Below are 14,674 nucleotides of genomic sequence, written 5' to 3' on the forward strand. Positions count from 1 at the left end.
AGTGATTGGGTCATTATTGCATCAGAAGGGTACTATGCAAACTTTGGTCATTACTCAGTAACAGTCCACAAATGCAAAGCAGTATGCAATCTTATCCTAAGTTGAGCTTTGAGAGCACCTAATTTAACGTGCAAAACTATGCCACTCATTCTTCATGGACAAAAATTAAAAAGGAGGCACATTTTGGATAAACCAAAAGGCTTTTACACATGTACCAACTGTTCAGTCTTCAAACTTGGTAAAAAACAAATCCTTGGAAACCAACATAAATGGCCACAAGTACTGCATTAAAGACTGGATGAATTGTGAAACCACCTTTGTCATATATATGATCAACTGTCCCTGCAATAAGTCATAAATTGGGAGCACTATCCGACCAATCAAACAGAATTCAACACTACAGAAATATTCAAGAAACTGACAAGGCATTACCTCTGGTGGAACACTATAAACTGTATCAACACCAATGCATCTTCATTTACTATTGGATCAAAAACATAAGAAATCCACAAGGAGGAAATCGGGAGCAGGCTCTCTATTAAGAGGCTGATTATGAGTTTGGCAGGACCGTTAAACTTGCAGGGAGGACACCACCGCCATCATGGTGGCGTCCCCCCACCTCCCTGCCTTATTTCAAGATTTCTGCTGGTCTGACCCGGCTGACCAGCAGAAACCTTGAAATAGAGCGTTCAGGCCAGTCAGACCGGCAGGAACAGTGCTACGAGACAGCACTTGGCTCCCTTAAAGGAGCTGAGTGCTATCTCGTAATACAGAGGGGGCCAATCAGCACCCTCGGAATGCCCAATGTCTGTAAAACAGACAGTGCGCCTTCTGATGGTGCTGGGCAGGGGAGCCCCCCTGCAGCCCCCAGCACTTGCTCTCCGCCAGCCTTTTCATGGTGGGGAAACCGCCATGAAAAGGCTGGCGGACAACAAGGTTTTAATCAGTAGGATGGTTCTAAGTTCAGCGCCACCCTGGCTAAATAGAACCAGGACTGCCGTCAGGATCTTGTATCCTGGCGGAGACAGCAGTGTGTTGGCGGGTCCCCCTACCAAAACTCGTAATCAGGCCCTAAGTCTAGATACTGTTAAGAAGGAGCTTAAGGTTTGCTGAACTACACAACTGATTTACATGAATAAGCTATATATTATTCTAAAATAATGACGGTTTTATAATTATGCTGATGAGCCATGCAGAATTATGCAGCTGGTTGCTATGAAAAAGTTATATACTGTTGTATAATAATGACTGTATTAGGTTTATTTGATGACACATAACTATTATATTTTGGGAGTATTGCATGGTGTATGTTTATGTCCATTATTAGAATTTAGAACAAATGTATAAGTAAACATTGATCACCATTTACAAATAATAAGCCTTAGTCCTCAGCAAAGAAGGTACCTGAAGAAACTGGACTGATAAATACCTTTAATCTGCATTGCAATAGCCAAAAAGGAGCAGAGTATATACTGGACTGTCTGCCTTTACCTTAAAACATTTGTTTGAGAGAACATTTACTTGACAATTCCTCTTTACCAACACAATAGCAGACATGTAGATCTTTCACTGTACTGTCTATTACCCTCTTGAAACCTCCGTTATAAGTATTGGTAGTATTCACATAAGACTTGGTAAAGACAACAGATCCTAAGTAACCCCCTTTAAAAAAAAATATATATATATATGCATCCTTAACTACGAATTACACCACATCTAAGTTTGCAGATTTCATTGTTTTCTGTTATCTTTCACTCTTCAGACATAACCTCTTATCTAAATAACTGCTTGTCTGTTATTTAGTATGGCCCGTTTCACATGGTCATTTCTATTCTTTAATCATCAGAACTAAGATGGACTTCTCTAATATTCATTAATGGAATTTGATGTTTGTAGGCTTCACCAGTAACTTACATTTATGTGTGCCTTCTTGTAGATGTCCCATCCAATCCAAAACATTAAGTGTTTTTTCTATTAAACATATCCAAAATGGCATTAAGAATAACTTTTTCTCATCCCCTTTATTTTCATTGGACTAATTCTCTGCAGGTCATCTCCAATTATAACAAAAAAACTTTGAGACTAGTAAATACAATCAAACTCCATTTATGTTTTTGTACGCGTAATTTTTTATTTAATTTTAATTACAAGTTGTTAGATTAAGATGGTACCAGTTTACGACTTCTTTTTCAGTCACCAGTCCTAAACACCAACAAAGAACTAAGTAGCTCTACTTGGATTTAAAAATGGCTCCCCCTCTAGACGCAGACAGATTAACCACTTCGCTGCCAGGCCTTTTCCCCCTCCTGTGCCAGGCCTTTTTTTGCCTATTTGGGGCAGTTCGCGCTTAGGCCCTCATAACTTTTTGTCCACATAAGCTAACCAAGCCAAATTTGTCTCATTTTTTTCCAACATCCTAGCGATTCTAAAGGTACCCAGACTTTGTGGGTTCCCCTGAAGGAGGCCAAGAAATTGGCCAAAATACAGTGAAAATTTCGTTTTTTTTTAAAAAAATTTGAAAAAGGGGCTGCAGAAGAAGGCTTGTGGTTTTTCCCCTGAAAATGGCATCAACAAAGGGTTTGCGGTGCTAAACTCAGCAGCTTCCCAGCTTTCAGGAACAGGCAGACTTGAATCCGAAAACCCAATTTTTCAACACAATTTTGGCATTTTACTGGGGCATACCCCATTTGTGCAATTTTTTGTGCTTTCAGCCTCCTTCCAGTCAGTGACCGGAATGGTCATGAAACCAATGCTGGATCCCAGAAACCTAAACATTTCTGAAAAGTAGACAAAATTCTGAATTCAGCAAGGGGTCATTTGTGTAGATCCTACAAGGGTTTCCTACAGAAAATAACAGCTGAAAAAGAAAAATATTGAAATTGAGGTGAAAAAAACATCAATTTTTCTCTACTTTTTACTCTAACTTTTCCCTGCAATGTCAGATTATCGAAAGCAATATACCGTTACGTCTGCTGGACTCCTCTGGTTGCGGGGATATATAGGGTTTGTAGGTTCATCAAGAACCCGAGGAACCCAGAGCCAATAAATGAGCTGCACCCTGCAGTGCGTTTTCATTCTATACCGGGTATACAGTAATTCATTTGCTGAAATATAAGGAGTAAAAAATAGGCACAAGATAAGGTGTTGAGGAGCAGTGGTTATTTGCACATCTCTGAATTCCGGGGTGACCATAGTAGCACGTGAATTACATGGAATTTCTCAAATAGATGTCTTTTTTACACACACCCCTATATTTGGAAGGAATAAATGTAGAGAAAGACAAGGGGCAATAACACTTGTTTTGCTATTCTATGTTCCCCCAAGTCTCCCGATAAAAATGATACCTCACTTGTGTGGGTAGGCCTAGCGCCCGCGACAGGATATGCCCCAAAACACAACGTGGACATATCACAGAAAACAGAGCTGTTTTTAGCAAAGTGACTACCTGTAGATTTTGGCCTCTAGCTCAGCCGCCACCTAGGGAAACCTACCAAACCTGTGCATTTCTAAAAACTAGAGACCTAGGGGGATCCAAGGAGGGGTGACTTGCGGGGCTCGGACCAGGTTCTGTTACCCAGAATCCTTTGCAAACCTCAAAATTTGGCTAAAAAAACACATGTCCCTCACATTTCTGTGGCAGAAAGTTCTGGAATCTGAGAGGAGCTACAAATTTCCTTCCACCCAGCGTTCCCCCAAGTCTCCCGATAAAAATGATACCTCACTTGCGTGGGTAGGCCTAGCGCCGGCGACAGGAAACACCCCAAAGCGCAACGTGGACACATCCACAATTTTGGGAGAAAACAGTGCCTACCTGTGGTTTTTGGCCTGTAGCTCACCCGGCGCCTAGGGAAACCTACCAAACCAGTGCATTTCTGAAAACTAGAGACCTAGGGGAATCCAAGGAGGGGTGACTTGCGGGGCTCGGACCAGGTTCTGTTACCCAGAATCCTTTGCAAACCTCAAAATTTGGCTAAAAAAACACATGTTCCTCACATTTCTGTGGCAGAAAGTTCTGAAATCTGATAGGAGCCACAAATTTCCTTCCACCCAGCGTTCCCCCAAGTCTCCCGATAAAAATGATACCTCACTTGTGTGGGTGGCCCAGGTGCCTGCAACATAATAAGGCCCAAAACCTGAAGGGATAGAAGGGATAGCACAGCAAGTTTATAAGGGCATATTCTTTTATACATCTTTAGACGGACTCTGCTTTGGGGACCCACATAAGTGAGGTGTCATTTTACTTGGGAGACTGAGGGGAAAACTGGGGAGTAGGAATTTTGTGCTGGAGCGGTGATCCTACTAAGAAAAATCAGGAAAATATGCTTTTTTATGCAAATTGTGAGGTTTACAGAGGAGTCTGGGTAAGAAAATGTTGGGGGAGCCACACCTCCCTAGACTCCTTGGGGTGCCTAGTTTTAAAAAGTTTCTGGGTTTTGTAGGTTTCCCTACATGACGGCCGCACCCAGGACCAAAAACATAGGTGGGCCCTCCCCCCCAAACACAGGTATTTTTGGAATATATCACTTTGATGTGTGCACATACGTCCGTGATGTGCCAAACACTAAAATTGTGAAAAGAAACACACTTAGGTTATGTGAAGAAGACCCCTCACCCACCAACCAAGTTGGTGGCATGCTTCATCATCGGGGTCCCACCTGAGGCACCTAGCGTGTCTCAAGTGTGCTGCGACGCCTGATTACAGCGGAGCAGGTTTTGTCATTTGTACCACACATACTGGTTGGATTTGGCACGAGGGTGATTGATGGTTCAGTAGATCAAATTTTATTAACAAGAGATTTCACAAAAGTGAAATGCACTGGTAATAACTGAAAGGCCAAAAAACTGAACCAATGACTCACAGCTCGTGAGCTGTAAAGCCACGACAAGGCACCAACCGCTTTACAGTCCATTCACACACCTTTCATACATGACATGCACTAGACCATTCACGCCGCCAGCCACGGGCCCAGCACATTACAAGACTCGCATCCACAGACAGCGCCAGTCAAGGGCCCATCACTTTCATACGCCCACATGCCTGATACAGCAATCACACCAGCTGATGAGTGTGTGGACTGGCGTTTGGCCGGCACTGCCAGCCAAGCGCCACACCACCCACACCGCCAGCCCAGCGCCACCCCACACACACCGCCAGCCCAGCGCCACCCCACACACACCGCCAGCCAAGCGCCACCCCACACACACCGCCAGCCAAGCGCCACCCCACACACACCGCCAGCCAAGCGCCACGCCACCAGCCAAGCGCCACTCTACACATGCCATCCCCTTTTTTTTGTTTTTAAACAACAAAGAAACCACTAATCATAAATTAGTACAAAACTACAAACACAAAAGCTCTAACTGAATACATGACTAATGCCAACCGTGAAACCGAACATATAAAAATATAAAACACCAGTTTACGCTCACGGAATTTCCCAATAATTCTTCTGTGTGTGGTAGCTCCTGAAACAGCCACCCACACACAGCCCAGGCTTTGAAGGACAATCAGGGCAGTACATCCTAGTCTCCTTCCTGATACCTCTTCGAGCACAGACTCTACATCTCTTAGCAGGAAAGTTTTTTTTGGCCGTGGGAGGAATGTGCTCAGCAAAGTGACGATCTTTCAATCTAGCCACATCCTCCACCACTGCTTCTCTAGGAACTCTTGCCTGTTCCAGCACAACAAGGCTAGCTATGATAGACTCCTGAAATTTAACAAATGTCATCCTTGACAAAAGCATTAAAAGTTGCCAAGTGGAACAAGTGAAGCGCTAATTTCTTATACCACACATAAGACTTACGAGCAGCAGTGTAAGGTTCTAACCTCTGATCTACTCTATCAACACCACCCATGTGCTTATTATAGTCTAAGATGCACACAGGTTTGCGCACTTCGGCAACCTGACCCCAAACAGCCACAGGTGAAGTACTCTCATCATGGATGGTGCTTAGCATGTATACATCCCTCTTGTCTACAAATTTCAGAGCTAGCAGCTCATCATTCCGCAAGGCACTGCACTGTCCCTTCTCAAGTTTTTTACAGACAAGCTCTTTTGGATAGCCTTTCCGATTAGAGCGGATTGTGTCACAAGCAACAGTGTCCACTCTGAACAACTCCTTGAACAACCGAACTCCAGTGTAGAAGTTATCTACATATAAATGGTGACCTTTGTTAAACAGTCGTCTACCAAGTTCCCACACAATTTTCTCACTAACTCCAAAAGTGGGAGGACAACCAGGGGGGTCAATATTGGAATCCCTACCAGTGTAGACCCGGAAATTATAAACATATCCTGTACTACTTTCTGACAGCATATACAATTTAATTCCATACCGTGCCCTCTTGCTAGGAATGTACTGCCTAAAAACCAAACGACCCTTGAACAGGACCAAAGACTCATCCACAGATATTTCTTTCCCTGGAACATAGATCTCTGAAAACCGATCTACCAAATGATCAAGGACAGGTCTAATCTTAAAAAGACGGTCAGAATCAGGATGATCTCGTGGCAAGGCTAAAGCATTATCTACAAAATGCAACATCCGAAGAAGAAGCTCATACCGGTTACGACTCATGATGGCAGGAAATATAGCAGTTGCCATCAAGGGACTAGTAGACCAATATGAAGACAGCGACGGCTTCCTTATCAGCCCCATCAAAAAAGTTAAACCCAAAAACTTTTTCAACTCTTCCAGATTTGTGGGAATCCACCGGCTAGCTCTAGAGTGTGGCCTAAGTCTGGCAGCGTTGTCCCTCAAAAACTGCTCTGCATACAAATTAGTCTGCTCAACAATCTCTTCCAAAAATATATCGTCCATAAACAACTCAAAAAAGTTGACGGGCAAAAAGTTTTCCGTATTAACTCGACACCCTGGAAAACCAGTAAACGCAGGCAACTGTGGCTGCTCCATGTTTGGTGCAACCCATGCGTCAGGTCTTCCAGTGGGAAGCCTTTCAGCCGCAGGCTCCTGCACCATTGGCACATCACTGTCCTCCTCTAAAACAGGCCCTTCATCAGCACTGAGTGGCTTCATCATCAGATAATTCATCTCTGACAGAAAATTCACTTCCAGAATCCTGCACTTCCTCCTCTGCCTCAGATGCAGAGTCAGTCTCATATTCATGGTCAGAAGATGACTCAAAAAGCACACTAACAACCTGCTGAGCGGTCATCCTACGGCTGGCCATGATCCTTCCTACTAAAATTAACTGGACAAATACACCACCAACAACCAGCACTGTGTAAGATAAGTAACAAAGTATAGGTTTATCACTAAGAATTATAAACTCAAAAACTATACTGCTCACTTGCCTGAAAAAGCTTGACTCACCAGCAACTACTCTGCACAGCCACAGCAATCACCAACGATATCCCACTAAAAAGAGAAAAAAAAAAAGCAAATTAGACATAAGACAACACAATAATCATTGTGCATAACTCTAAGGACAATTTCACACACAATCCTGCATTCAGTACACCACCTACAAACATGTCATTCATGCATTGCAACAATACTCACTTGGAGTAAATTTATTTACTTACCTAAAACATGCAACTACGCAAACCGCAGGACAACTACTGCCAAAACTGCAACAAGCCACAGCAAAGTCAGCAAAAGCTTTGAACTAAAACAAAAAGGAGAAAAACTGTTATTATCATAAAAGCAAATACTTCGCCAGTTGACAAACACTCCGCCACTAACCATTTTTTCATTTTCCCCTGTGTCTAGTCTTCTCTGCTTGGGGGAAGATGGGCCTAAAAAAAAATAGGCCAATCTACCCCCAAGGGGAGGGGGCAGAAATCGCCCAGATTACATTGCACCCTTTGGGGGGGAGCGACCCTTGCCCAAGGGGCCACACCCCCACACAAAGCACACACACACACACACACACATAGTATCCCTGGCGCTATGGGGATTCTGCCCCCCTTGGGGACAGAAAGGCCTAAAAAATAGGCATATCTGCCCCCTAGGGGGGCAGAACTGCCCAAAAATACATGTGGGCCCCTGGGGGCGACCCTTGCCCAAGGGGCCACCCCCAACACAAAAAATAAAAACCAACAATAAAATCCCTGGTGTCTAGTGGCTTTCTGCCCCCCTTGGGGGCAGATCGGCGTAAAAATAGGGCCAATCTGCCCCCAAGGGGGGCAGAAACGATGATAAATACATTGCGCCCCCGGGGGGAGCGACCCTTGCCCAAGGGGCCACCCCCCAACACAAAGCACACATACAAACATATCTTTCTGGCGCTATTGGGATTCTGCCCCCCTTGGGGGCAGAAAGGCCTAAAAAAAAATAGGCCTCTCTGCCCCCAAGGGGGGCAGAACTGCCCAAAAATACATGAGGGCCCCTGGGGGCGACCCTTGCCCAAGGGGCCGCCCCCCAACACAAAAAATACACATCAACAATAAAATCCCTGGTGTCTAGTGGCTTTCTGCCCCCCTTGGGGGCAGATCGGCCTAAAAATAGGGCCAATCTGCCCCCAGGGGGGGCAGAAACGACGTAAAATGCATGTGCCCCCAAAGGGGACCGACCCTTGCCCAAGGGGTCGCTCCCCTACACTAATAAGCACACACACACATACACATACTGAAATCCCTGGTGTCTAGTGGGCATTCCTGCTGCCCGATCGCATCGCGATCGGGCAGCAGGAATGCTCAAAGAGACATCGAGGGAAAGGAAAACCCTTTCCTTTCCTTCGATGCCTCTCTGAGAGCACCCGCACGAAGGTGAAAAACTCACCTTCTCCCTTAGACGCGCTGGAAGCAAATGGCTTCCAGCGCGTCTTTCCCCCTTTCCCTGAAATCAGCGCGCGATCGCGCGCTGACGTCATGGGGGGGGTGGGCGTGAAAGGGGAAGGGATTCCCCTTTCAGCCCTGGCCTGGGGGTGTTGGGGGGCGGCCCTCGGGGGAAGCGCTAGCGCTTCCCCCGACTGCCAGTCCCAGGACGTAATGGTTACGTCCATGGCGCCACACGGGCGCTGCCATGGACGTAACCATTACGTCCGTGGCGGGGAAGGGGTTAACTTTGGAAAGGACCGCAGAGACGTTGAGACCATAAGGGAATCTTCCAGTAACTAGGATGTCTTGCACTGTATACTAAGCTATCTTCTAGTCAGCACCACGTTTTTTTATCCTAAGTAATGATGTTCATTTATTCATTTTTTTACTACTTGGAACACTTAAATTCTCCATTCCTAACTAGTTCAGTAATGTTTAGTTCTTGAGAACTGGCTCAGTATAGTCTCTACTTTTCCTCTGCCAGTAGCGCTTAGTACTAACCGAAGGATTAGCCCCTATCTTTTTCCCTTTCTCTTTTTCTAGCCACATTATTCTTTTTTTTTTTTTTTTACAGGAAATAGATTTAACCCTTAAAGCTTGCTTATTAATTATGATTCAGTCTAGTTCTTTTTCTAGCCACATTATCCAGGTTCTTACAGTAAACACGGATAACCCTGAAAGCATGTTTATCAATTATGGTTCACTCTAGCTTTAACATTGGCCATAGTACATATGTAAGGTCATTCTTTGCCTTATAGGTTAACTGCAAGGTTTCAAATTTTTACTCCTAATTCTGTCACCAGAGAAAAGGTAATCGACTTTTGGGCCAATGTACTGAGTTCGATTTCTGTAATAGAATATTAATTAAATATATAAAAATTGATTCCAAACAGTCACCAATAAACCTCATAAATTTAAAAAAAAAAAAAAAAAATTATCATTGAAATCGCTCTCACCTATCACCAGTATAAAAGTCTTAAAATAAGGTTAACATGCATGTGTATAATGTCTTGAACAGAGTGATAGTATTTTTCTTACAGTGTGGCACCTACTTATGATCATTCACGACAAACATAAGATGATGCTATGGCTTTCTTTTTTTTTTTTTTTTCTTTCTTTTTTTGTATAGATATTCAGGACTACAGTTGTTAGTTTTTTGTTTTTTTTTTCTTCCAAAGCACTATTTTCTGAGAAATAAACAGTTTTGTTAGCATCTGAAAGACTCATTTATTGAACTGATATTTGAGTCATACGATTGAGTACAAATATTTCCTTTGACATTTGGTTCATTTAATTGGGAGGTTTCATACACTCATTGGAGTGCATATATACTGATAACTGAGAGGTGCTGTTGGCCTTACTCTTACGTGAGTGTCAAAACCCACCTCACTTGATTTTTTCAGAAACAAAAGAAGTGTAATATTCAGTGGGTCTTGAGTGTTGGCCTCTAGCAAGGTTTTCATATATTGTAAATTGGTTTCAAGCAAGCATTGATGGCCAAAATGTATTCTAGATTTATGAAAATGACAGGTTGATAAGAAGCATCAAAACTGAGGTAACTATTGTAAGGGTCAGGGTTAAATGGCATTTGATCAAGGGCTAGAACCCATACTTTCAGTTATTTATCTTTGTTAATGAGTTGGTAGAAAACTAGTAGTGCTTTTCGTGTTATAATCTCTCAATCAATAACAAATATTGAAAACTCAAATGTTGAATTGTCTTTAGCAATGGTTAGCAAAATTAGAACTCTGGAGGGAGCACCTCGAATGCCACCTGGAAATAGGTGGATCTCCATCACCCCTACCCAATGTGAGTCTCTGGTTTGTGTGTGCCACATTGCATATACTGAACCCATTTGTTTCTTCCCCTATTTGAATCCTTCTAGTTGGAAATTGCAAAGACATTACTGAAAAATCTAAGTCATTTGGAAATCCCTGTTTTGTTGACCAGTTGGTGTCTCTCTCCAATCCTCCGTCAAAGCCTGATAAAACCTGTTTTGGTTGGCTAGGTTTATGAATTTTACATTGGACACTCCATATTGATTGTTTTTGAATTCCCCATCAACATACCCCTCCCTGCCTTCAGTTTTAGGTTAACACTGCCCCACTTATAGCCATATAGCCAGCGATCTTGACTACATGAGCACCAAAGGATATCTGACCAATAACAGTGCCCTGGATGTTGCCCTTTTCCTTAAAGCTTAAAACACTAATATTCTTGGAGGAGTTCCCACTGCTGTGACATGCAGTGTAAGAACCACAGTACTATTTGGTGTATGAGAGGAGCAGTTCTAAGTGTTTCAGATGATCTGTCCTCACTGTATCAGAGAATGTGTCTTCTGAAGCTTTATTTTGACAACAACGTTTATATGTGTAGTTTAAAAAGCATTGCAGGATTGACAGAAATGCTTGTGTGCTTTTCATCATGTATACGGATAGTACTAAAATTCACCTTGTTTGACACTACCAAGTGCACAGATAGCATTTGTGTTTTGCATTAGTCTCACAGTGAAGGTATTGTATTGTTAATTTATTAAAGTGAATGCCAATTTACAACTAATTGTCTTGCTTTTTAGGACCCTAATGTAGTCGTAGGCTCTGGTTTGGCAATGGAGGAGATGATTTTTGAAGTGGCGGACACACATTTGTTTTTCAATGACTTGGAGGTATGTGCACGATTGATTTGCTCATTTTTACTGACAATAAAAAAAGCCTCTCAGGTGTTCTTCCAAAAAAGACCTAACTCTGAAATGTTTGACATATTCTTCAGTCCCAGAGAGCTAATGTTTCATGGTATCTGATAGAGACAACTAGCCGCAGATTCCTTATCTTAGAATTCTCCCCAGGCGTCAGACTGGATCCGGAAACTTTTCCTTGCAGTATCTCTGCACGTCGGTAGAGGGCGTCGAGCGACTCCACAGCGACGTAGTCTCTGGACATGTCAGCAGAGTCCACATAGTCCCTCCCCCGACGCACTGGCGTCAATTTATTCTTTTCCGTGCAGCAACGTGGATCCCAAGTAACAGTATAGCCCTGGCCTTTTGGCCTTTCACCCTGTTTTTTATGGGTATTTTTCTATAAATTAAATTTTTTGTAGTGCATATGCCTTCAGGGTTTAAGCCTTGTGGGTACTGTGCTCCACAAATGGTAATCACAGACCATCATTCGGTGTGTTTGTGGTGTCTGGGCACTCACCACGAGGCCTGCGGTTGCAACGCCTGTCATCCGCTGAAGCCCAAGTCCTTGCAGGAGCGTCGGATGAAGCTGCTGGTGGAGCAGGCAGATTAGTCATCTCGGAGGCGTCGGAGTCAGTCTTCTTCCTCAAAGTCCCGGAAGAGCTCTTAAAGAAGTTTGCGTGCGGCTCCTGCGATGTCCCATGGTCCATCTGCGTCCCCAGGTGAGTGTTCCTGGGTGACGTCATGTCTTTCGACGTCCCTGCCCCCACTGGAGTCTGCGCTTGAGTTTTGACCCCTTCCCTTCCGCCCTATCCCGGCACTGGGGCAGCTCTGGCCCAGATGGAGGACTACTACTTCTCCCTGCATACTATTTTTGGGCCTTCCCCCTCCCTCTGGAACGCCTTCGGGAGGTGGAGTGCGCTCTGACGGGGTCTCCACCAGCGGCTTTGTCCTCAGTGCCTGTTCAGCTTCTCCACTCCGACTCAGGAGTTGGATTGACTCCGATGCGCAGCCTCTTGCGCCTGATCCTGTTATCCCGATGCCATCCATGGCGCCTGTGGCTCACTCCACTTCGCATGATGCCCCTATTGTGATTTCTCCAGAGTCGGACGACGATGCGTCCGAGGAGGATTCCCCCTCTCGACGTCGACACCGGCGCAGTTAGATTTGGATGTTGATACAGAGTTTGGCCCTCTTGAGCCTCCTTCCGATGTTCTTACACATCCTCTGCCTCCTTTTTCAGGCCCCATTCCATCTTCTTCATCAGATTGGGTGCTTGACTTAGCCAATGCGAGTGGCCTTGATTCCTCACCAACGTACAGCCTACTCTTGTCACCTGGTTTGGTGACTGAGGCAAGTACTGCTTTCGCAGACATGATGGGTGACTGAAGTGTTGCACTTACAGCTTCCTCAACAGTTATCAACTGATCCGTTCCTGATTTGCATTCTGATCAGTTTTATTCTGAACCGATCCATCTGTATGGTGAGGCTCTTTATGACATCTTCTTGGGTGTTTGGAACCAGCCTGTTTCTGGTCCCCCTGTGGAGCGTGCTATCTCCCACAGACATCGGCCTACACAGGAAGATCCGTTATGCCTCCGCCCCAACCTACTACTCAGAGGTTTGTGGGACAGACGTCTTTGGCTACACATGACATAGCTCAAATCCCTCCTGCCCCGCCACAGCGAGAAGCCAGACAGCTGGACGCTGCTGGCAGGAGGAGGTTCGCCTCCTCTACTGCTGCCTTATGTTCCACTAACACCTCATGTGTGCTAGCTTGCTTCTCCCATGTTCTGTGGGATTCAGTGGAGCATTTGTTACCAACTCTTTCTGAGGAGGCTCAGAGTACACGTACTGCCCTTGATACGGGATGGTCAGCAGGTGGCAAAACTCATGGTTCACTCTGGTATGGACACCACAGATTTTGTTGGTTGGCTGATGGCTGCCTCGGTAGCAATACGTTGAAGGCTTGACTACGACCTTCTAATTTTTCAGGTCCAGTTAGGGATTCTTTGCTTGACATGCCATTTGATAGCAAATCTCTTTTTGGTGCACATGCAGATCCCGCTTAGCGCTGCTTTTGCGATTCCCATGGTGGGGACTAATGTGTTGTCCTCCTTTGAGCACACTCACCTACGCAGTTGCATGCTGTTTTAGGTTTTCGTGATGCTTGCGGGTGTGTTTCTATGCATGCACCTCTTTTGACTATTATATTGTTTCTTACAGTTGAAGTACTCCTTTGGATTTCGGTTTTGCTCCAGAGTGTACTCCTGCTTTGCAGAAGCATTGTTCGTACAAATTATCTACCTTATACAGTGGGTTTTCCGCTTGCAGTAGTGATGCTGCGCACTATTTACATTCTACAATTATATGGCCATGTAGAGCGGCAGCTCTACTTCTGAGGCATTGTCATAAGGCTTTCCTATCATTTGACCTTCTACAGCTGTGGATCAACTCCATATTTCTGGGTCTTTTCTTAACACATATCGTTGGGTCTCTTTTTGTTGTGCTTTGAGACCAAGTCTGCCTCTCCTTCATTTTACCTGTAGGCAGATAGCCTATAATCTGTGCTGTGGAGATTGGTTTACCCACGGCTCTTTCGAGCAATTTTGTGTAAGCTGTTTGCTACATTTTCCCCTTCTTGGTCCAAGTTTGGATCTTTTCTTGTACTCCTACGGGAGCAATTATTTTTCTAAATTATTTTAGGCTTGCTGTTAATCAGCACTGCATTACCATCCTTCTTCTACAGGAGGTCTTTTCTCCCATGCTTTCTGTGAGATTTATAATTGATATTGTCTGTTCGTCTTTATCCACCTGCAGTACCTCATTTGGTGCCTTTGAAGGTTCTAATTTTACCTTTCTTCTGTCTTGGTGGCTGACTGTGTGTCACATACGTCTTGTATTTAAGTGTGTTCTTTTTCATTTTTTTTTTTTTAATCCGTTTACTTGCTTAACATGTGCTCATATATTCCTTTTCTGTACAACCCATGTCATATTCCTTGTGGCGTTATGCTCACGGTCACTACCCTTCACACAGGATGATGAAGGGTCTGTTTCAGGTGTGACTCTTCAAGCAGCCCACCTCTTTATTTCTTTTTTATCTATGCCGCGGAATCACGTACTTTATTGTATGTCATTCTTAGCGGGCTACTTGACCGCTGTGTTTGCTTCATGATGTATGCCACCATACACTATTTGATATTTATATACATATATA

The 14,674-nt window shown here is 44.2% G+C and overlaps 1 protein-coding gene across 7 annotated transcripts in view; it reads left to right on the top strand.

The window, feature by feature from the left end:
• EYA3 (EYA transcriptional coactivator and phosphatase 3) overlaps positions 1-14,674 on the top strand; it is a 900,226-nt gene that overhangs the window by 645,304 nt on the left and 240,248 nt on the right. For all 7 annotated transcript variants that reach the window (XM_069225116.1, XM_069225117.1, XM_069225118.1 and 4 more), the window contains one exon: positions 11,359-11,448. In XM_069225116.1, coding sequence (XP_069081217.1) covers positions 11,359-11,448 — 90 coding nt within the window. The remainder of the gene's footprint in view (positions 1-11,358; positions 11,449-14,674) is intronic.

The sequence above is a fragment of the Pleurodeles waltl genome, chromosome 3_1 (assembly GCF_031143425.1).
Source record: "Pleurodeles waltl isolate 20211129_DDA chromosome 3_1, aPleWal1.hap1.20221129, whole genome shotgun sequence".
NCBI classification, from domain to species: domain Eukaryota; kingdom Metazoa; phylum Chordata; class Amphibia; order Caudata; family Salamandridae; genus Pleurodeles; species Pleurodeles waltl.